We start from the raw sequence: 24,828 nt of genomic DNA, 5'->3' as shown, positions 1-24,828 counted from the left end.
CAACTCCTTGCACATCTAGACAGCCAATAAATCTCTGTCATGAACTTAATTGGTTCCACTCACTGGTGTAGTCATGGCCTTGCCTCATGCTAGAACCTTTGTGGGCATGGAATTACATGTGTGTGGGGTAGGACTGTTCCTTCTCACTTCATCTGACCTGACCTCTGCCGATTTGCTCCCTCCTCCCTAATCCACGACTGTCTTACCTTATCAGTGACTGAAACCTGACTGTTGTCCTTTGTCTCCCTGCTTAGGAGCCATGAGGTTTAACATGTTTTGACAGAATGTAATCTTTCTGTACTCCTCGTTGTCTCACTCAGTAACTTTCCATACATTAGCCATGTGGGTTAAGTGTGCGTTGAATTCGAAAAACAAATCACAACAGTGTCACCAGCAAAGCACCCCCACACCATCACACCTCCTCCTTCATGCTTCAGGGTGGGAACCGCACATGCAGTTGTTTATATCAGACTTTAATGTTGGCTATATGACATACAGCGTTCCACAAGTGTATGTGTGCCATTCAGAGGGTGAATCGGTAAGACAAAAGATTTAAGTGCCTGACGAATTGAGGCTGTTCTGAGGGCAAACTCTGTGTATATGAAAGTATATACAGTATGGAAGTTCAGTTGTTTAAATTAATTCATCTACAGACATTAGACCCAAATTGATGTGTTAACAGATATTTTAGTATGTAAACGATAGTTAAAAAACAAAACAACAAAATAAAAGAGAAATGCACTCTATACATTACTGAAACCATGAAAACCACATGGAAAATAAGGACCAACTGCCATGGAAACCTCATGGGGGAAGAATATATACAGTGGGGCAAAAAAGTATTTAGTCAGCCACCAATTGTGCAAGTTCTCCCACTTAAAAAGATGAGAGAGGTCTGTAATTTTCATCATAGGTACACTTCAACTGTGACAGACAAAATGATTTCAAAAAATCCAGAAAATCACATTGTAGGGTTTTTAAAGACTTTATTTGCAAATTATGCTGGAAAATAAGTATTTGGTCAATAACAAAAGTTTATCTCAATACTTTGTTATCTACCCTTTGTTGGCAATGACAGAGGTCAAACGTTTTCTGTAAGTCTTCACAAGGTTTTCACACACTGTTGCTGGTATTTTGGCACATTCCTCCATGCAGATCTCCTCTAGAGCAGTGATGACTTTCAACTCCCTCCAAAGATGTTCTATGAGGTTGAGATCTGGAGACTGGATAGGCCACTCCAGGACCTTGAAATGCTTCTTAGGAAGCCACTCCTTCGTTGCCCGGGAGGTGTAATTGGGATCATTGTCATGCTGAAAGACCCAGCCACGTTTCATCTTCAATGCCCTTGCTGATGAAAGGAGGTTTTCACTCAAAATCTCACGATACATGGCCCCATTCATTCTTTCCTTTACACAGATCAGTCGTCCTGGTCCCTTTGCAGAAAAACAGCCCCAAAGCATGATGTTTCCACCCCCATGCTTCCCAGTAGGTATGGTGTTCTTTGGATGCAACTCAGCATTCTTTGTCCTCCAAACACGACGAGTTGAGTTTTTACCAAATAGTTATATTTTGGTTTCATCTGATCATATGACATTCTCCCAATCTTGTTCTGGATCATCCAAATGCTCTCTAGCAAACTTCAGACGGGCCTGGACATGTACTGGCTTAAGCAGAGGGACACGTCTGGCACTGCAGGATTTGAGTCCCTGGTGGCATAGTGTGTTACTGATGGTAGGCTTTGTTACTTTGGTCCCAGCTCTCTGCAGGTCATTCACTAGGTAATTGCTCCCACAGTTGATTTCTTCAAACCAAGCTGCTTACCTATTACAGATTCAGTCTTCCCAGCCTGGTGCAGGTCTACAATTTTGTTTCTGGTGTCCTTTGACAGCTCTTTGGTCTTGGCCATAGTGGAGTTTGGAATGTGACTGTTTGAGGTTGTGGACAGGTGTCTTTTATACTGATAACAAGTTCAAACAGGGGCCATTAATACAGGTAACGAGTGGAGGATAGAGGAGCCTCTTAAAGAAGAAGTTACAGGTCTGTGAGAGCCAGAAATCTTGCTTGTTTGTAGGTGACCAAATACTTATTTTCCACCATAATTTGCAAATAAGTTCATTAAAAATCCTACAATGTGATTTTCTGGAGGAAAAAAATCTCATTTGGGAGAATTTGCACAATTGGTGGCTGACTAAATACTTTTTTGCCCCACTGTATTTCTACTTTTGCAGCCATTTTCCTTTTCAGCTTCTCTCTCTGAATCACTACAGAGTAACCGAATGTAGCAGGTGTAAAAGAAATGCCTGAGTGGGGTCGGTAGATACCGGAAGCATCCGGTTTGCAGGCTTCACCTCTTCCTCTCTGCTTTTCCTGAAAACCGGATGATTTTGGTTTCTTTCGACGCAGTACAGAGTCTCCCATTCTTTCACAAAGGAGCAGGAGGCTTAAATTAAAAGAAAGAAGAACAGTTATTGAAGTCTTTTGATTGAGAAACCTGCAGGTTTAGACAAGACTGGGGCTCAGAGGCTGTATAGCTGTTTCGGTAATTTGATTATTGCATTTTCTGACTATTTATGATATTGGTGTGTGGTCTATAGAATATGATTCTAAAGTTCCTTTTTGCACCTGTAGATTTTTCATGCATGAGACTACCGTGGTGGGAAGAAATGATCGACCACACACACACATGCACACAGATAGCCAAAGTCTCTCAACCTCTATTTCTCCCAATAAATGTCCCACTTTCTTTGCTTGAATTCCAATCCAATATATATTCCCTGTTAACCCCTCACCCTCAGAGATTGGGAAGGATTGGATGGATGTAAACAAGATGTTGAAAACCTCACCCCACATTGTTGAGCTATTGCTATATTGCTACCAAGAAGTATTTTCAGATCTGCGAGGGGGAGCCAACAAGGGCAGAAGGAGGAACTAAATTATCAGATTGTAATCCAGCCTTTGAAACAACCTTATAAACATTTACACCACTGTCAGGATTTTGTCTGATAGATTTCCTTCATAAATGTGTGTTATGTTTTTATCTGACAGAAGCCCTTATACAGGTCATGGTACAAGAGCAACGATAAGCTACGTCGAAAACATAAGGTAACTTTGATCGTCCTGATCCATTTCACCTCCCATATTTCAAATCCTCCAATTCACCCTGTTCACCCAAGTAGAAACTAGATGTTGAGTCTTTAGGATCTCTCTCGTAGCTCAGGTGTTTGTGGTAGTCGAGGCTTTTCAGTTTCAAGCAAACGTTCATTACTTCTCTAGTTCAAGTGAGTAGCAATGTAGAAATAGTCCAAGAGCTGTGATGACTGCATAACGTATGATAGATCATACGTATGGCGGTGTAGACTTTTAAAAAATGTTATGTATTGTGTTTGCCAATCTTTTGTACATTACTTCTTGTGTGGTGTAATGTGTCTCTTTAGGACATGTCAGCCCGTGGGTCAGCATCTCAGCTCCCCAAGGGCTACGAACCGGAACCCCTGGCCAAATATGGCACTCTGGATGTGGTGTTCGACTACAACTCCCAGGACCAGCGGCTGGCGGTGACGGTCACGGCCGCAACAGACATCCCGGCCCTCAAGCGTACAGGCAACGTTGCCTGGCAGGTACATCTGGTGCTGCTGCCCACAAAAAAGCAGAGGGCGAAGACGTGCATCCAGAAAGGGCCGTGCCCGGTCTTCACAGAGACCTTCCGCTTCAGTCACGTGGAGTCAGAGATGATCGGCAACTACTCCATTCGATTCCGTCTCTACAGCGTGCGGCGGATGAAGAAAGAGAAGGTGCTGGGAGAGAAGGTGTTCTACCTCACCAAGCTCAACCTGCAGGGCAAGATGTCGGTGCCGGTCATACTGGACCCCTGCTGTGCCTTCCCTGTGAGTAGATCAAAGTAAAAGCTAGGCCTCAAGCATTTACTGTACACAACAACTGTGATGGTAGAATGCTGTTCCTGGGGTAATTTTGTCATGTACTTACTAAAAACCTACCCGGATAATACATGAAGACTTTATTTCTGACATTCTGGTATTTGCCTGGATTCTTTTCCACATTGCAAACATCAGTTATGTAGCTCGTTGTAAATGAACATAGTCCAAAACAGAGAAACTCATACAAACTTTCACATTTTACTTTCCAATGCTGTCTCAAAAGTTTGTCAAAGCATGCCTGCCTGTTATTACAGTATCTCTGCATTTTTAGTATAAGAATTTAGATTCCTTACCTTACTTCCTTACAAATTTCAGTAACATTGAATCCTGGGCCCGTATTTATAAAGATCTAGGATCAAGTCACCCCCTGTCCATGTAATTGTATTAATTATGACAAATTCAGGCAAAACTGATCCTATATCAACACTCCTACTCTGAGATGCAGACCCTGAAAATCACTGACCTTCTTGTTGGTCCATCTGTCCACCCACGTGCAAGCAGGGCGGTGAATCCCAGGCTAGTATATCGGAGATGTCCTGCAGCGAAAGTGCCTCTTCATTCCAGTCAGCCAGCCAAGGCTCCACACCAGAGATCTTGGTAGGGCTCGTCTACAATGCCACCACGGGCCGTCTCTCAGTGGAGATCATAAAAGGCAGTCACTTCAAAAATCTGGCTGCCAACAAGCCACCCAGTAAGTACACCAAGACATTCTTCTGGTTGCTTGTCAACACTTTGTCAATAATAGTCAGTGTCACCCGAGTCCAGTTTTCATTTAACGATTATGAGAGTCCTTGCTTTCAGATCTGGTCTCGGTCACATGAAGGACCAGAGTAGCACTGGATAGATCAAGTGAAGCAACATTGAATGAGGAATTTTCTTGTAACTAGCAGTAATATGTGTTTGTCAAGATCATACATTTCTGTGCAACTGTTGATTTAAGCAAAAAAAAAAGTGTGATGGGTCCACACTCAAAAAGATGTTGCATAAAGCTTACTTTTTACTGCACCAGGATAGCATACACAGACGTTTCGGCCTAACAGCATTCCTCAGTGTGTAGGTTATTTTTCAATCAGAAACAGCATTTATGGGTATGGCCCTTTATTTTGGGGATTCCTTTCCATCCCACCTTACAAGGCAGATATTGCACCTTCTTACACCACGTGTAAACAAATTGTCACGTGCATACCATAATCATCCAAAGTAATTATCAAATTATCCAAAATAAATTCCCAACCATATGGATTGACTATAAATTAAATGTCTGTTGACACATAGCACCATTGTCATCAGCAGTATATGCTGAATTGTATAAGCAATTTAGATTTTAGCTGCCATGTATAAAAAACTAAAGTCAGAAGTATACGCTTTGAGGAACCAATTTATGAGGATATTATTTTTTTTAAGTGATATTCAGTTTTTTTATATAAATTAAATCTACATAGAGTTGAAGTCAGAAGTTTACATACACCTAAATTCAAACTCAGTTTTTCACAATTACTGACATTTAATCCTAGTAAAAATGCCCTGTTTTAGCTCAGTGAGGATCACCACTTTATTTTAAAAATGTGAAATGTCAGAATAATAGTAGAGAGATTGATTTATTACAGCATATTCCCAGTGGGTAAGAAGTTTACATACAATCAATTAGTATTTGGTAGCATTGCCTTTAAATTGTTTAACTTTCAGGTAGCCTTCCACAAGCTCCCCACAATAAGTTGGGTGAATTTTGGCCCATTTCTCCTGACTAAGCTTGTGTACCTGAGTCAGGGGCGGCAGGGTAGCCTAGTGGTTAGAGCTTGTGGAAGGCTACCTGAAAGTTAAACAATTTAAAGGCAATGCTACCAATTACTAATTGATTGTATGCAAACTTCTTACCCACTGGGAATATGCTGTAATAAGGTTGCAAGTTCAAACCCCCGAGCTGACAAGGTACAAATCTGTCGTTCTCCCCCTGAACAGGCAGTTAACCCACTGTTCCTAGGCTGTCATTGAAAATAAGAATTTGTTCTTAACTGACTTGTTCTTAACTGACTTTTCCACATTTTATTACGTTACAGCTTTATTCTAAAATATTTTTTCCTCATCAATCTACACCTCAAGGATGGTGCCAGGTTTCCTCCATTCAAACCAAAGTTTCAATCTTGATTTCATTAGACCAGAGGATCTTGTTTCTCATGGTCTAAGAGTCCTTTGGGTACCTTTTAGGCAAACTCCAAGCGGGCAGTCATGTGTCTTTTACCGAGGAGTGGCTTCCGTCTGGCCACTCTACCATAAAGGCCTGAGTGCTGCAGAGATGGTTGTCCTTCTGGAAGTTTCTCCAATCTCCACAGAAGAACTCTGGAGCTCTGTCAGAGTGACCACTGGGTTCTTGGTCACCTCCATGACCAAGGCCCTTCTCCCCCGATTGCTCAGTTTGGTTGGGCGGCCAGCTCTAGTTAGAGTCTTGGTGGTTCCAGACTTCTTCCATTTATGATTGATGGAGTCTACTGTGTTCTTGGGGACCTTCAATGCTGCAGAAATGTGTTGGTACTCTTTCCCAGATCTGTGCCTCGACATAATCCTGTCATGGAGCTCTAAGGACAATTCCTTTAATCTCATGGCTTGTTTTTGCTCTGACATGCACTGTCAACTGTGGGACCTTTTATAGACAGGTGTGTGCCTTTCCGAATCATGTACAATCAATTGAATTTACCACAGGTGGACCCAAATCAAGTTGTAGAAACATCTCAATGATGATCAATGAAAACAGGATCCACCTGAGCTCAATTTCGAGTCTCATAGCAAAGGGTACTTATTTAAATAATGTATTTCTTATTTTTACATGTAATACATTTACAAACATTTCTAAAAACCTGGTTTTGCTTTGTCAGTATGTGGTATTGTGTGTAGATTGATGAGGATTTGTATTTAATTTGATCAATTTTAGAATAAGGCTGGAACGTAACAAAATGTGGAAAAATAAAGGAAAGAGCAGATGTCCTTAATGTTTTGTATATTCGGTCTATGTATTTATCTTTTAATACACTCCTCTCGGTTTTGTTTTGAAGCATCCTCACTTGTTATGCAAAGAATGGTTTGTAGCTAGTTTTCCATATATTCTAAAATCTGCATATTTTGTGTTTCCACCAAACAAACGTGTTGCAGATAAGAATCAGTGCGTGATGAGGTAGTGCACACAAAATGTACATTTTCGCCTACGTTTTAATATCCCGCAAAAAAGTTGAAATTTCAGTGTTTCCATCACATTTTCATCTCTACCACTAGTTTTGTTACCAAAATTGTTGCTTTAAATAGTAAATGTGCCTACATCGTCTTGGCATGTGTGCTCTAGCCAACAGCTCACAGGTTTTTTATATGGTATGACTTTCCTTGCACAAAAACTGTGGATGCTAATGTATTACTGTAACATTCGTTCTGAAGTTATCAGCGGTCAAAGAAAGACAAACATTTAGATTTTGTGTTTAGCGGAGATCTTGTGTGTAAAAGAAGGGCAAAAACGCATCTAACGACTTACTTAGCTATTTTAAGAGTGGTCTGAGGCAGTTGTTAAGTAACAAGCATTTTGAAGAGCAACTTTAGTAACGTTGGTGTTATAGTGTGGACGCTATATAAATAATTCCTACTGAATAGGTGGTGTACTTAACTGCAGTATAGTATTATTACTATCAAATCATATGTTATTAGTCACATGCTCCAAATACAATAGGTGAATGCTGTTTAAAAAATATGAATAAGAGTAAGCTATAAAAGCAACAAGTAGTTAAAGAGCAAAAGTAAAATAACAATAGCAAGACTATATACAGGGGGTACTGGTACAGAGTCAATGTGAGAGTCATGGGAGTATGGTTATTATGGACATTGGTGGTGACATTTGTATGCCTGTGATGTCATCACCCAGATTTGACACAGCATTAATGGGACTCTACCTCATGTTGAGTTGCGTATATCGCACTCCTGTTTTCTACCGTTTGTACATGGCTGTACCCCTTATTTTTGTAGTTTGCAAGTAAAGGAATTAAACATTGAAACGGGTGTGGATAATAATCCTTGGAAAGTTACCACAGATGGTTTTAGGAAACAGCTCGAAGATTTAACGATGCTCCTACAAAGGTTCTAACGATGAACGTAGCCTTAAGATGCTTTTGGGAAGTCGGGCCCAGGGCATTTGGATTGACAAAAATTTTACTTTTAAAAATTCATACGGATTTAAAGCTTTTCTTTATGCATCATGCCTTTCCCTTAACACCAGGAAGCAGAGTGTACAGCCAACAGTCCTGACAGTTCTCAACTATGGTGACACCATCTATCAGAATGCAGCAGCCACTACTCTAAAACCCTTAGATGCTGTTTACCACAGCGCTCTTTATCACAAGTGACAGGTTTACATGTTTCGTACACATTCTTGCATCCTGTATCAGAAGGTCAGAAGATCACTTCATGAATCCATTTTTGTTTATAAAGCTCTGCTGCACAAGCTTCCAGCTTATCTTGCCTCACTTTTAAGGTATAAAAATATGAGGCACCAAACCCGTTGACAGGGTTGATTAACTCTTGAAGTCCCACTAGTCTCCACGGAGCTAGGAAAAGATTTGGAATGGCCTATAAGGCTCTTGATACCCTGGTGCCTCTACAGCAGTTTAGGACTGTGGCGATGAATGTGTTAAATGAGAGTTGTAATTGTTTTGATTGAGTATAAAAATGTGTATGTAATGTTGAAATTGTGGTGCTGAATTTGCAAATTGTTGTTTTAATTTGTATTTTATTGGTAATATCCATTGATATTGTTGAATTGTTGTCTTCAGGGCACAATTGTAAATGAGACCCTGGTCTCAATGGGTTCCACTGAATAAATAAAGGTTAGATAAAATAATGCAGTTGATTCCCGCTATTCGGTCATTCAAATCAAATCAAATTTTATTTGTCACATACACATGGTTAGCAGATGTTAATGCGAGTGTAGCGAAATACTAGATGAAAAGACTAAATTCGTAAAGATGTTCTGGCATTTAAAGCATACAACATTTTGAAAATGTTACATAATATAAAGCTTTCTATTTTCGTGTAACCAAAAGGCCTACTATTTAGAACCCAAGTACGGGTATTCGGACAAAACCAATATCCCTGCCTTCGCATTCAGGGTAAACGCTGTTATTGAAGAACATACGGTATAAGTTATAGTTATTTTTGATTAATGTCAAAAAGAATGAACTTGAGTTTGACAATAATATTACCTACATCTCAGGTTAGTGTGTCTTGGGTCACATCCATCAAATTCCTTGCAAGATCATGTCATTGAGGGAACCCCCCACCTCTGAAAATTGACATTTCCTATTGTTTTATTATTATTATGCCACAATTGAAAATATTTAGTTCATATACCTCTTAAATTTCAGGAAATTATCAAATATGTAGGCGGTATGAAGTTGTCTGAGCACTACCTTGCTGCAAACATTCCCCCTGTTTTTACCCCCTTTTACCTTTCATCTCCCTTCCAACTCCCCAAAATGACCAGAGGCTCCAGCAAGTTTGTGTGATACTGATGACCTTCTGACCCTGTTTCTCTCTCCTGCTGTTGTTTGTGTTCCCACTTTCTCTCTTTGTTTTGTCGGCTCCTGAACTCTCTCACGCCAACTATTGACATCTTGGTCCATTGTTTCTCTTACTGCTTACCAACCCTTGTTGTCAGATGGGCTGTTCTGTTGCCTAAAACACTTGATAGGTGGCCAGGTTTATATTATCAGAGGTGAGTCTCTTTGGCTAACAAACTGAGGTGTCTGCCAGCGCCCAACTATCTCTCTCTCTCTCTCTCTCTCTCTCTCTCTCTCTCTCTCTCTCTCTCTCTCTCTCTCTCTCTCTCTCTCTCTCTCTCTCTCTCTCTCTCTCTCTCTCTCTCTCTCTCTCTCTCTCTCTCTCTCTCTCTCTCTCTCTCTCTCTTCTCTCTCTCTCTCTCTCTCTCTTTCTCTCTTTCTCTCTTCTCTCTCTTCTCTCTCTCTCTCTCTCTCTCTCTCTCTCTCTCTCTCTCTCTCTCTCTCTCTCTCTCTCTCTCTCTCTCTCTCTCTCTCTCTTTCTCTCTCTCTTTCTCTCTCTCTTTCTCTCTCTCTCTTTCTCTTTCTCTCTCTCTCTCTCTCTCTTTCTCTCTCTCTCTCTCTCTCTTTCTCTCTCTCTTTCTCTCTCTCTTTCTCTCTCTCTTTCTCTCTCTCTCTCTCTCTCTCTCTCTCTCTCTCTCTCTCTCTCTCTGCACTGAGATGTAAGTTGACTAGGAAGTCGCAATGTATTCTCATGGATGCAGGTTGTCAGGCTGCCAATTTCAATGTCAATTCTTAGTGAATAATTGTGATTTGACAGTGGCACATCTAAGATGAGAAAACCTACAAAATGTACCAAAAAACCTACAGCTCACCATTATATTATATGTCACCCAACCACAAACGATAAAGATCACTGAACAGGACCAGATATAGGCAATACTTGGCCTTAATTTGTTAACCTTATCCTACTGCATATAACGCGGCAGGTAGCCTAGCGGTTAAGAATGTTGGGCCAGTAACTGAAAGGTCGCTGGTTTGAATCACTGAGCCGACTAGGTGAAAAATCTATCAATGTGCCCTTGAGCTAGTCACTTAACCCTAATTGCTCCTGTAAGTGGCTCTGGATAAAAATGACTCATCCATGAAGAACATTGGGTAGCACTTTGTAATAACTCCATGTAATAAAGCATTCGTTATGGATTTGTAAATTGTTTATTAATCATTTATTAATCATTACTCCATTCATAAGATTTAATTTAGGTCCTTGTAAACTATATAATAATCATTAGTGAAGTATTGTTGCATGGCCTCATCTAAAGTGTGGGCTCTTTTATACTTTATAAGTACTTTATAAATGTTTTGAGTGACCAGTGTAATTTCTCACAAAAAGAGGGACATGCACCTTATGGTCTCCAAATAGCCTAGAACAGTGGTGGGCAACATACGGGAGAGGTTTGAGTAAAAACTTTATTTGGGGGGGGTGATTATTTTGGGTTAGCAAAACACTACAGGCTACTCTTGAATGTCTAACACTAGATATAAAGTATGTAGAAATTATAATGACCCGTATGTTTTCAAGTAACTGCCCTTTTTTCTATGCCGCAAATTGATTTTGACTAAGAAATTGGTCGCAAAATAATTGGCCCCCCTTTGAATTTGGATATCTCAATGTGGCCATCAAGCCAAAATCATTGCCCACCCCTGGCCTAGATCATATCATTGGTAAAAGAATAAGCACACAACACTGGATGTTAAAAGAAATATAGCAACAATTTTATATATCAACAACACTCAAAACATTTATAAAGTATGTATAACGTATAAAAGCCCAAAATTAAGATGAGGCCACATAACAATACTTAAAAGGTTGAGTAAATTAGAATTTTATCCGCAAATGTAGCAACATTTCAATTTTACGGTGACTTGCAAAACCCCTTCTAGGTGGTGGGACTTGGCAAGCTATATGCTTTGGTTTTCGAGATGATCGATCTCAGTCTTTTTTTGGAAATGTCAATTCTTGCAATTTGTTTCAAAATATTTATTATTTATTAGTCTGCTAGTTGGACAGGCAAACGCCCTAGAGTACTAAACTGTGAACCAATCAAAACTCTGTATTATATATGGTACTATCTCTGCTGATCACGTCTGCCAATCACATTATCTGTATCTAAGGTACAGTAGTAGACAGCTGCCGACATCTCGAGATAGTTCTTTGTTCAACAAACTGATATCAGGTAAAGTATACCAGAAGAAATGTGATACCATCATTGCAAGCCGTACATTTACTCCCAACATAGAACACTGCAACCTTAATAATATAGCTAGCTTACTAGTTAGCTAGCTAGTTACAACAAGTAGAACTGTTGCTTGCTAGCAGGAGCAGATAGCTTTATCACTAGCTAGCATGTCATTCCGGAAAAAAAGTTACATTTTAGCTAACAGTTTATTTCAAGTAATAATTTAAGACTACAAAAATCTATAAGACAAGTAGTGTAAATCTAATACAGTCGTCAAGGCAGGACCCATTTCATTCATACTGCCAAATAAAAAATGCCACATTATTATCTTTGTCAATAGTTAGAGTCAGAGGATTGCAGAGCACCCTGCCTCAGACTGTCAGGATGTTCATTTTCTAGCTCACAAACACTCCTTTGCTGTGATGATTTATTTAATTCATTCTTTTATTTTTGTCTCACATGAAACAATATGTTGGAACATTGCTGCAGGGACTTGCTTCCATTCAGCCACAGGAGCATTAGTGAGGTCGGGCACTGATGTTGGGCGATTAGGCCTGGCTAACAGTCAGCATTCCAATTCATCCCAAAGGTGTTTGATGGGTTTGAGATCAGGGCTCTGTGCAATTTCTGTATGGACCTCACATTGTGCACGGTGGCATTGTCATGCTGAAACAGGAAAAGTCCTTCCTCGAACTGTTGTCACAAAGTTGGAAGCACAGAATTATCTAGAATGTCTTTCTATGCTGTAGCATTAAGAATTCCCTTCATTGGAACTAAGGGACTGAGCCCGAACCATGAAAAACAGCCCCAGACCATTATTCCGAATTCACCAAACTTTACAGTTAACACTATGCACTGGGGCAGGTAGCGTTCTCCTGGCATCTGTTCTCCAAAACCAGATTCATCCATTGGACAGCCAGATGGTGAAGCGTGATTCGTCACTCCAGAGAACGCATTTCCACTATTCCAGAGTCCAATTACGGCGAGCTTTACACCACTCCAGTCAACGCTTGGCATTGTGCATTGGTGATCTTAGGCTTGTGTGCTGCTGCTCGGCCATGGAAACCCATTTCATGAAGCTCCCGACGAACAGTTATTGTACTCATGTTGCTTCCAGAGGCCATTTGGAACTCAGAGTGAGTTTTGCAACCAAGGACAGATGATTTTTACTCACTACTCGTTTCAGAACTGTGGTCCCGTTCCGTGAGTTTGTGTGGCCGACCATTTCGTGGCTGAGATGTTGTTGCTCCCGCAGAGATGGTTGTCCTTCTGGAAGGTTCTCCCATCTCCACAGAGGAACTCTGGAGCTTGGCCCTTCTTCCACAATTACTCAGTTTGACCGGGTGGCAAGCTCTAAGAAGAGTCTTGGTGGTTCTAAACTTCCATTTCAGAATGCTGGAGGCCCCTGTAATGGCCGTTGGTGGAAGAAGTTGAGGACCAAGGTACAGCGTGGTACGTGTTCGTCATTTTAATGGTAAAGCTGAACAATATGCAACAAAAGAACAACTGAAACAGCTCCGTCAGGTGCGAAACACACTAAACAGTAAATAACTACCCACACCACACAGGTGGGAAAGGCTACCTAAGTATGGTTCTCAATCAGAGACAACGATAGACAGCTGTGCCTCGTCACAGTCCTGTCTCGGAGCTCTACAGACCATTGCTTCAACCTCATGGCTTGGTTTAAAGGGTCTTAATACATTTTTTATTTTTAATACATTTGCAAAGATGTCTAAAAACTTGTTTTCGCTTTGTCATTATGGGGTATTGTTGGTAGATTGATGAGGATTCTTTTTTATTTAATACATTTTAGAATAAGGCTGTAACACAACAAAATGGTGAATAGGGGAAGGGGTCTGAATACATTACAAATGCACTGTATGCAGCTGTCATTTTTAAACATCCATTCTAGCATACATGACACACACACATCTACGTGCTTTTATATGGGTTTCTATGCAAAGTGTATGATTGAATAGGGGGCTCCTGAGTGGCACAGTGGTCTAAGGCACTGTTTCTCAGTGCTAGAGCCATCACAGAGCCCGGTTTGATTCCAGGCTGTATCACAACCGGTTCACAATTGGGTGTTTCACAATTGGCCCAGCATTTTCCGGGTTTGGCCGGGGTAGGCCATCATTGTAAATTATTAATTTGTTCTTAACTAACTTAACTGGTTAAATAAAATAATGTTTCTTTAAGGTATAGCAGTTGATTGGTTCCAAGGTTAGCAGTTTGGCAAATTTGCCTGAGCAGATAGAGTTGAAATATACTTTTTATGAGAAAATGTGCAATAATTGAAGGTGCCAACACATTTTTGTCATCATAAGAATGTTTTGCTGTCATATAAAGAAACTCTGCTCCTCCCTCAACAGGGATCGATCAACTTCAAGTTTTCGGCTTCAGCCGACCATCTATTAGATTTCTTCACATTTTATTGTGTTACAAAGTGGGATTAAAATTAATTGAATTGTATTTTTGGGGAAGAAACATGTGTTGAGTGGTTGAATAACGAGTTTTAATGACTACAACCTAAATGTATGTAAACTTCCGACTTCAACTGTATATATATATATATATATATATATATATATATATATATATATATATATATATATATATATATATATATATATATATACTGTAGATTTGGCAAGTCGGTTAGGACATCTACTTTGTGCATGACACAAGTAATTTTTTCCAAAATTCTTTACAGACAGATTATTTCACTTGTAATTCACTGTATCACAATTCCAGTGTGTCAGAAGTTTACTTTACACTAAGTTGACTTGCCTTTAAACAGCTTGGAAAATTCCAGAAAATTATGTCATGGCTTAAGAAGCTTCTGATAGGCTAATTGACATCATTTGAGTCAATTGGAGGTGTATCTGTGGATGTATTTCAAGGCCTACCTTCGAACTCAGTGCCTCTTTGCTTGACATCATGGGAAAATCAAAAGAAATCAGTCAAGACCTCAGAAAAAAAATGAGCCAAAATTCACCCAATTTATTGTGGAAAGCTTGTGAAAGGCTACCCGAAACGTTTCACCCAAGTTAAACAATTTAAAGGCAATGCTACTAAATACGAATTGAGTGTATGTAAACTTCTGACCCACTGGGAATGTTATGAAAGAAATTAAAGCTGAAATAAATCATTCTCTCTACTATTATTCTGACATTTCACATTCTTCAAATAACGTGGTGATCTTAACTGACCTAACACAGGGAATTTTTACTAGGATTAAATGTCAGGAATTGTGAAACTGAGTTTAAATGTATTTGGCTAAGGTGTATGTAAACTTCTGACTTCAACTATATATATATATATATATATATATATATATATATATATATATATATATATATATATATATTATATATATATATTTATATATATATTTTATATATATATTTTATATATATATTTTATATATAATATATAATATATATATATATATATATATATATATAAAATATATATATAATATATATAATATATATATATATATATATATATATATATATTTTATATATATATATATTGTATATATATATATATGTATATATATATATATAATGAAATAACTCAAATATAGTCATTGCATAATTATTCAGCTCCCTGAGTCAATACATGTTAGAAACCCCTTTGGCATCGATTACAGCTGTGAGTCCTCTTGGATAAGTCTGTAGGACATTTGCACACCTGTATTGTAAAATATAATTTAAACAACTATTCAAGCTCTGTCAAGATGTTGGGGATCATGGCTAGACAGCAAAGTCTTGCGACAGATTTTCAAGGAGATTTAAGTTAAGACTTAAATCCACTCAGGAACATTCATGGTGTCCTTGGTAAGCAACTCCAGTGTAGATTTGGTCTTGTGTTGTAGGTTATTGTCCTGCTGAAAGGTTCCTCTAGTATTTTGACTGTGCTTAGCTCCATTACATTCATTGTATCCTAAAAATCTCCCTAGTGTTTGCCCATGTCAAGCGTACCCATACCGGGATGCATGCTCGAAAATAAGGAGGCAGTTATTCAGTGATGTGTTCTGTTGGATTCGCCACAAACATAAGGCTTTGCATTTAGGCAAAAAGTGTATTGCTTTGCTGTGTTTTATCTAATATTACTTTAATGCCTTGATGCATGTTTTGGATATGTTTTTTTCTGTATATTTGTATTCTTCTTTTCACTCTCATTTAGGTCATTATTGTGGAGTCACTAGAATGTTATTGATCCATCCTCTGTTTTCTCCCATTACAACCATTGAACTCTGTAGCTGTTTTAAAATCACCAATGGCCTCATGATAACATCCCTGAGCAGTTTAATTCCTGTTCTGAAGATCAGTTCAGAAGGACACTGTATCTTTTATGTGTCTGGATGGTTTAATCCATAATCCACATCAGAATTAACTTGACCTTGATTAAAGAGATATTCATTGTCTAATTTTGTTATTTTTACCCATCTACCAATCACTGCCTTTCTTTATGAGGCTTTCAAAAAGCTCCCTGGTCTTTGTAGTTAAATATGTGCTTGGTATTAAATACCTGACAGACCTTACAGATGTATGTATGGGGACAGAGAAAGGTTTAGTCACTCAAAATCATGTCAACCCCTATTATTTCACACATCGTGAGTCCATATAACCTATTATGTGATTTTGTTAAGCCAAACTTTACTCCTGAACTAGGCTTGCCAAGACAAAGGGGCTGAATACTTATGCAACAACTATTTTCGCATTTGTATAAAAATATATATATATATACAGTACCAGTCAAAAGTTTGGAAACACCTACTCATTCCAGAGTTTTTCTTTATTTTCGCTATGTTCTACATTGTAGAATAGTAGTGAAGACATATAACACATACATAATCATGTAGTAACCAAGAAAGTGTTAAACAAATAAAACATATATTTTATATTTGAGATTATTCAAAATAGCCAGCCTTTGCCTAGATGACAGCTTTGCACACTCTTGGCAATCTCTCAACCAGCTTCATGAGGCAGTCACCTGTAAGACATTTCAATTTACAGGTGGGACTACATTTGTGGAATTTCTTTCCTGCTCAATGCCTTTGAGCCAGTAATTTGTGTCGTGACAAGGTAGGGATGGTATACAGAAGATAGCCCTATTTGGTAAAAGTCCAGGTCCATATTATGGCAAGAACAAAGAGAAACAACAGTCCATCATTACCTTAAGACATAAAGGTCAGTCAAGGCGCAAAATTTCAAGAACTTTGAAAGTTTCTTCAAGTGCAGTCGCAAGACCATCAAGTGCTATGATGTAACTGGCTCTCATGAGGACCACCACAGGAAAGAAAGTCCAGAGTTACCGCTGCTGCAGAGGACAAGTTCATTAGAGTTACCACCCTCAGAAATTGCAGCCCAAATAAATAAAAGTAACAGACACATCTCAACATCAACTGTTTAGAGGAGACTGCTTGAATCAGGTCGAATTGCCGCAAAGAAACCACAACTAAAGGACACCAATAAAAATAAAAGACTTGCTTGGGCCAAGAAACATGAGAATTGGACATTAGACCGGTGGAAATCTGTCCTTTGGTCTGATGAGTCCAAATTTGAGATTTTTGGTTCCAACCACCGTTGGAACTGTGAGACGCAGAGTAGGTGTACAGATTATCTCCGCATGTGTAGTTTCCACAGTCAAGCATGGAGGTGTGATGGTGTGGAGGTGCTTTGCTGGTGACACTGTCTGTGATTTATTTAGAATTCAAGGCACACTTTAACCAGCATGGCTACCATATGATTCTGCAGTGATACGTCATCCCATCTGGTTTGTGCTTTGTGGGACTATCATTTGTTTTTCAACAGGACAATGACCCAACACACCTCTAGGCTGTGTAAGGGCTATTTGACCAAGAAGAAGAGTGATGGAGTGATGCATCAGATGACCTTTCCTCCACAATCACACGATCTCAACACAATTTAGATGATTTGGGGATAAGTTGGACCGCAGAGTGAAGGAAAAGCATCCAACAAGTGTTCAGCATATGTGGGAACTCCTTCAAGACTGTCGGAAAAGCATTCCAGGTGAAGCTGGTTGAGAGAATGTCAAGAGTGTGCAAAGCTGTCATCATGGCAAAGGGTGGCTACTTTGAAGAATCTCAAACATACAAAAATATTTTGATTTGTTTAACACTTTTTGGGGTTAGTGTATGATTCCATATGTGTTATTTCATCGTTTTGATGTCTTCACTATTATTCTACAATGTAGAAAATAGTAAAAATAAAGAAAAACCCTTGATTGAGTAGGTGTCAACTTTTGACTGGTACTGTACATACATAAATTATTTTTTGCAAATAAAAAACAGAAATACCTTATTTACGTAAGTATTCAGTATTTACTATGAGACTCGAAATTGAGCTCAGGTGCATCCTGTTTCCATTGATGATATTTGAGATGATTTGTAAATGCACATACCTGTCTATATAAGGTCCCACAGCTGACAGTGCATGTCAGAGCCAAACCAAGGGAATTGTCCCTAGAGCACCGAGACATGATTGTGTCAAGGCACAGATCTGGGGAAGGGTAGCAAAACATTTCTGAAACATTGATGGTCCCCAAGAAGACAGTGGCCTCCATCATTCTTAATAATAATAATAATATATGCCATTTAGCAGACGCTTTTATCCAAAGCGACTTACAGTCATGTGTGCATACATTCTACGTATGGGTGGTCCCGGGGATCGAACCCACTACCCTGGCATTACAAGCACCATGCTCTACCAACTGAGCTACACAGGACCACCAAGAAGTTCTTGTACCATTGGAATAAGTTTGGAACCACCAAGACTCTACTTAGATCTGGCCCCTATCCAAACTAAGCAATCAGGGGAGAAGGGCCTTGGTCAGAGAGGTGACCGAGAACCCTATTGTCACTCTGACAGAGCTTCAGAGTTCCTCTGTAGAGATGGTAGAACCTTCCAATTGGAAAACCATCCCGGCAGCACTCCACCAATCAGGACTATATGGTAGAGTGGCCAGACTGAAGCCACTCCTCAGTAAAAGGCACATGACAGCCTGCTTGGAGTTTGCCAAAAAGGGCCCAAAAGGACTCAGAACATGAGAAACAAGATTCTCTGGTTTGACGAAACCAAGATTGAAGTCTGTGCCCTGAATGTCAAGTGTCACGTCTGGAGGAAACCTGGCACCATCCCTAATGTGTTTTTCAGCGGCAGGGACTGGGAGACTGGTCAGGATTGAGGAAAAGATGAACAGATTAAATTACATAGAGATTCTTGATGGAAAACCTGCTCCATAGCGCTCAAGACCTCAGACTGGTGTGAATGTTTGCCTTCCAACAGGACAACGACCCTAAGCACACAGCCAAGACAACGCAGGAGTGGCTTCGGGACAAATCTGTCTGTCCTTGAGTGGCCCAGCCAGAGCCTGGACATGAACCTAATCGAACATCTCTGTAGAGACCTGAAAATAGCTGTGCAGCGACGCTCCCCATCCAACCTGACAGAGCTTGAGAGGATCTGCAGTGAAGAATGTGAAAAATTCCCCAAATATAGGTGTGCCAAGCTTGTAGCTTCATATCCAAGAAGAGTCTAGGCTATAATCGCTGCCAAAGGTGCTTCAACAAAGTTCTGAGTCAAGTGTCTGAATACTTATGTGAAGAAAAACCTGTTTTTGCTTTGTCATTGGGGTATTGTGTGTAGATTGATGAAGAATAAAGCAATTGAATCAATTTTAGAATAAGGCTGTAACGTAAACAAAATGTGGAAAAAGTCAAGGGATATGAATACTTTCCGAATACGATGTACGTTTGTTCTATGAAACTAAATAAATACTGCTCTCTGACGCACAAAACTCATTTGCTTGATTCATGATAGTGTGGTTAAACAAAGCAAGGAAAGTGAACTTCAAAACATTTTGTAGTTTTATTGGAATTTGCAGCTGTTGATGGTGAGTAATGAATCTGCTAGATTTAGTGCTCTAATGAGTAGTGAGTGGTTTATAGGGACTATATTAAATATCTTATTAATTTTCTTATGAATCATTATTCAATATTTTAAAAGTTGTTTATAAATGTGTGAATAACTATGTTACTAACATTTACAAATGTGGGAGTAATGATACATAAATGAGGAATAAACTATTTACTAATCCATTATAAATTCTTTATTACGTGGAGTTATTATAAAGTGCTACCGAACATTGCTAATTCAAAGCTTTGAACTGTGTGTGTGTGTGTGTGTGTGTGTGTGTGTGTGTGTGTGTGTGTGTGTGTGTGTGTGTGTGTGTGTGTGTGTGTGTGTGTGTGTGTGTGTGTGTGTGTGTGTGTGTTTCACTTTCTCCCCATTCCTGGTTATTCTCATGTATGTATTTCCCCGTCCAGCCCTAAGCCTTGCTCCCTGCTTTTTTTCATTGTATGTGGGCTTGTGGGAATCATGATAGCTTGCTTCTCCATATTAAGAGTAATTCAGACCAACTTTTTGGTGACTTTGGTGACAAACAATGCAGTCTTTTGGCACATATTCTACAGTGGGGTCCAGAGTTATTGACACCCTTGGTAAAGATGAACAATAATCAGTGTATAAAATAAATAATTCAAGTACAGATCTATATTGTATGCTCAAAAAATTGGGAAATTATATTATTTTATACTAATATAATTACTCAGAGTAAAATATTTTGTTGAAATAAGATTTTATTGTAAGATAAGACACTTCTACATTAATGTAGATTCTACCATGCTTACAGATAATACTGAATTAACTGTGAATAATGATGAGTATGGGTCGAAGATCATACCCCCAAGACATGCTAACCACTCACCATTACCAATAACAGAGGAGGTTAGGATGTCTTGGGGGTATGATCTTTGACCCTCTGTAAATGTCTCACTCATCATTATTCACGATTCATTCAGGGTTATTTGTTAACAGGGTAGCAGCCACATTAATGTAGAAATGTCTCATTTATTTACAATAAAAGTGATTCGAAGATGACACAATATATTATTTAAAAAATGTGTAATTTAGCAGACGATCTTAACCAGAGTGACTTACAATAATGACCGCATACGTTTTCATACTTTTTTTGTACGATTATTATTATTGTTATTGTATTTACCATTAATTTCTATTCGGCACAAAATAATCTGAAACACAACCACAACAAACTGCAATGCATCCAGCAAAGTTTATAGTCACAAGCTTGATGTAGTCTAGGATAATGGGACCAAATACTAAACCTTTGACTACTTATTTATAATAAGTTTTAGGTGTCAATAATTTATCCCCCAACCTTTTTTGAGAAAAGAAGTATTACTTGTTAAACAAAATCTGTTTCTCTGAGTAATTGTATTAGTATAAAATAATATATACTGAACAAAAACATGAACGCAACATGCTACAATTTCAAATATTTTCCTGAGTTACAGTTCATATCAGGAAATCAGTCAATTCAAACATGTATTAGGCCCTTATCTATGGATATTACATGACTGGGAATACAGATATGCAGCTGTTGGTCAAAGATACCTTAAAAAAAAGCTATGGGTGTGGATCAGAACACCAGTCAGTATCTGGTGTTACCAACATCTGCCTCATGCAGCATGAAATTTGCATAGAGTTGATCAGGCTATTGATTGTGGCCTGTGAAATGTTGTCCCACTCATCTTCAATGGCTGTGTGAAGTTGCTGAATATTGACGGGAACCGAAACACGCTGTCATACATGTCGAACCAGAGTATCCCAAACATGCTCAATGGATGACATGTCTGGTGAATATGCAGGCCATGGAAGAACTAGGACATTTCAGTTTCCAGGAATGGTGTACAGATCCTTGCGGCATGTGGCGGTGCATTATCATGCTGAAACATAAGATGATGGCAGTGGATGAATGGCGCGGTATCTGTGCATTCAAATTGCCATCGATAAAATGCAATTGTGTTCGTTGTCCATAACTTATGCCTGCCCATACCATAACTCCAACACCACCACCATGGAACACTCTGTTCATAATGTTGACATCAGCAAATTGCTCGCCAACATGACACTATACATGTGATCTGTAGTTGTGAGGCGGGTTGGGCATACTGCCAAAATATCTAAAATTATGTTTGAGGCGGTTTATGGTTGAGAAATTAACAAAAAATTCACTGGCAACAGCTCTGGTGGACATTCCTGCAGTCAGCACGCCAGTTGCACACTCTCTCAAAACTGTGACATTGTGTTGTGTGACAAAACTGCACATTTTAGAGTGGCCTTTCATTGTCCTTTTAATTAAGATGCACCTCTAATGATCATGCTGTTTAATCAGGTTCTTGATATGCCACACCTGTCAGGTGGATGGATTATCTTGGCAATGGAGAAATGCTCACTAACAGGGATGTAAACAAATTTGTGCTTAAAATTTGCAAAAAATAAGCTTTTTGTGCATATGGAACATTTCTGGGATCTTTTATTTCAGTTATTGAAACATGGGACAAAACATTACATGTTGCATTTATATTTTTGTTCGTTGAAATTTCCCCATTTTTTGAAGCATACAATATAGCTCAGTATTTGAACTATTTATTATATACAGTCATTATTGCTTATCTTTATCAAAGGTGTCAATTTGGGAACCCACTGTACTTCATAACAATTGTCTGTCTCTCCATACAATTTTGTTTTATTATAGTATTGTAACGTTATATTTTACAATCTGTTACAACAGTCATTTTAATTCTGGAGATTTGCGTAAATGCTTTCCCAGTGAAGTTAAAGCTTCTGAAAATCTATTGACAATAAAGCATCAGTCAACCAAAAGTAATTGTAATTGCTCTTATTACATTAATTTCATGCTACAGTATATCGCTATTCACATGGGAATTTATTTGTGCGGTCAGCAGGTGTTCTAGGGAGTTTTTGTCTTCTGAATATTGATTAAATTCAGATGTGATTGACTTTACAGAAATAGTAACATCTGGCTATACTGACGAATCTAAAAGCTGTGAAGTCAGTCAGGCCATGAATTATGTTTTGAATTTGTATGCAAAGATGTGAGTGCACAGGAAGTTGAGGATGGAAATGGCACATTAATCAGCTGTCACAACCCCTCTCATTCATTGACAATGGTACAAGAACTTCTCCACCACGACTGGCCTCTTAAGACACCAACAGTTTTACAGTTTAAGCCATTCTACAGCAAGCTAAAAAAATAAGTCTATCTTGGTAGTGTCAAAGAGCGCAAGATATCCCCTGAATTCAAGGCAAAGAGCTACAGTATAGGCCTTCAAAAGCAGATGGCACTGATCGTTATAAAAGCCCTGTCAATTCATGCCTTTCCCACTCATTCACAGCAGTAGAAATATGGAACATTATGGAAAATGGTTATGATATGGTCAAAGGCGAAACATGATCAATGCCTTTGTGATTGCTATGCTTGCCGCTGTTTCTTCCAATTTGGTTTGCAGCCTTGGATGTCATCAGTTGTTGTCTCAGGGTTTTCTGCCTGTAGATAAAATACGAAATAAAGTAAGTGATGACTATTCACTTTCTAATAGTTGGAGTTGAATCCCTACATTGTTTTTCTGGGAGGTAATTGAATAAGGAATGATCTAGGAATAACTAGTGATATGATTTAATACATTTTGTATGCTTCCGTAATTTCCTTCCCATGGGGTTATGTTCAGTTTTGCATGTTGCCGTGCTGTAGCTTATCCATTTATTGTATTATGTACCCCCCCCCCCATTTTTTTCTTCATATTCATCACCCCTCAAGAAATCGAACTCAATTGTTATTTTTGGACTATAAGCTGTATCTCAGCATTTGAGATATAGAATTGTTTTGTTTCTAGTCCTTAATCATTCTCCCCATTTCTTCCTCTTAGATACATATGTCAAGCTGACCTTATTGAACTCAATGGGCCAGGAGATGTCCAAGTGTAAGACGTCGATCTGTCATGGCCAGCCCAACCCTACATACAAGGAGACGTTTGTCTTCCAGGTTGCCCTCTTCCAGCTGTCAGACGTGACGCTCATCCTCTCCGTGTACAACAAGCGCAGCATGAAGCGCAAGGAGATGATCGGTTGGATCTCGCTAGGCCTCAACAGCTCTGGAGAGGAGGAACTCACTCACTGGACCCAGATGAAAGAGTCCAAAGGACAGCAGGTCTGCCGGTGGCACAGTCTGTTGGAATCATAGACCGACAGAATACAGGAGGAAGCAAAGGTGGTTGTGAAGAAGGAAGAGAGGGATGGGGAACAGGGGCACGACTAATCCCATAGGTGTCTCTGCTCAGGTGAAACATTCTTTATGTGGACTGGGTTGATGGGTTGGGCATGGTGGGTGGTGTTATGTGGTCTAGGCGATGGCAAATGACTTGACAGTGTTACGTAATATGCCAGATTTTTTTTTATCGTCTTTGATTAGGATGAACACTCGTCAAAGCTGAGACGAAATTCCCTGCAGGGTCCTATCATCTTGTCATGGTTGCAACACATTTACAATTTGACACATTGGGTGAAATATTTACAGTGCAAAATCTGTGCAGTAATTGAAAGAGATCATATTACTTCAAGAGTGCTTACTGCTCCATCTATTGTTTTCACATGTATTTGGGAAGCAAAGATAGATACAGTATGTATTGCATATCTGCACTGTTTAATGCTAAACCTGGATGAAACATCAATTCTGTCACATAATTGTACAATGAGAGGAATATGAATACATTCTGTTTTGACAATAGCAGTGCTCTTTCGCATTGTTAAGTACTTACAGTGCATTCGGAAAGTATTCAGACCCCTTGACTTTTTTCACATTTTGTTATTTTACAACCTTATTCTAAAATTGATTTAATAACAAATGTTCCTCATCAATCTATATACAATATTCCATAATGACAAAGCAAAAACAGGTTTTTAGAAATATTTGCAAATGTATTAAAAATAAAACCCAGAAATAACTACAACTTGATTGGAGTCCACCTGTGGTAAATTTTATTGGTTGGACATGATTTGGAAAGGCACACACCTGCCTATATAGGTCTCACAGTTGACAGTGCAAGTCAGAGCAAAAGCAAAGCCATAAGGTCCAAGGAATTGTCCATAGAGTTCCGAGACAGGATTTTGTCGAGGCACAGATCTTGGGAAGCCTTCTAAAAAATGTCTGCAGCAT

General features: G+C 39.0%; 1 protein-coding gene across 3 annotated transcripts in view; it reads left to right on the top strand.

The window, feature by feature from the left end:
- syt14a (synaptotagmin XIVa) overlaps positions 1-24,522 on the top strand; it is a 111,048-nt gene extending 86,526 nt beyond the window's left edge. For 2 of the 3 annotated variants that reach the window (XM_046349909.1, XM_046349910.1), the window contains exons 6-9: positions 3,046-3,102; positions 3,435-3,884; positions 4,434-4,626; positions 23,543-24,522. In XM_046349909.1, coding sequence (XP_046205865.1) covers positions 3,046-3,102; positions 3,435-3,884; positions 4,434-4,626; positions 23,543-23,856 — 1,014 coding nt within the window. In that variant the 3' untranslated portion in view covers positions 23,857-24,522. The remainder of the gene's footprint in view (positions 1-3,045; positions 3,103-3,434; positions 3,885-4,433; positions 4,627-23,542) is intronic. The other variant, XM_046349911.1, reaches the window with a different exon arrangement.
- The last annotated feature ends 306 nt before the right edge of the window (positions 24,523-24,828 follow it).

This window comes from Oncorhynchus gorbuscha, linkage group LG05 (genome assembly GCF_021184085.1).
Source record: "Oncorhynchus gorbuscha isolate QuinsamMale2020 ecotype Even-year linkage group LG05, OgorEven_v1.0, whole genome shotgun sequence".
In the NCBI taxonomy this organism is placed as follows: domain Eukaryota; kingdom Metazoa; phylum Chordata; class Actinopteri; order Salmoniformes; family Salmonidae; genus Oncorhynchus; species Oncorhynchus gorbuscha.
This window is presented reverse-complemented; position numbering and strand designations above follow the sequence as displayed.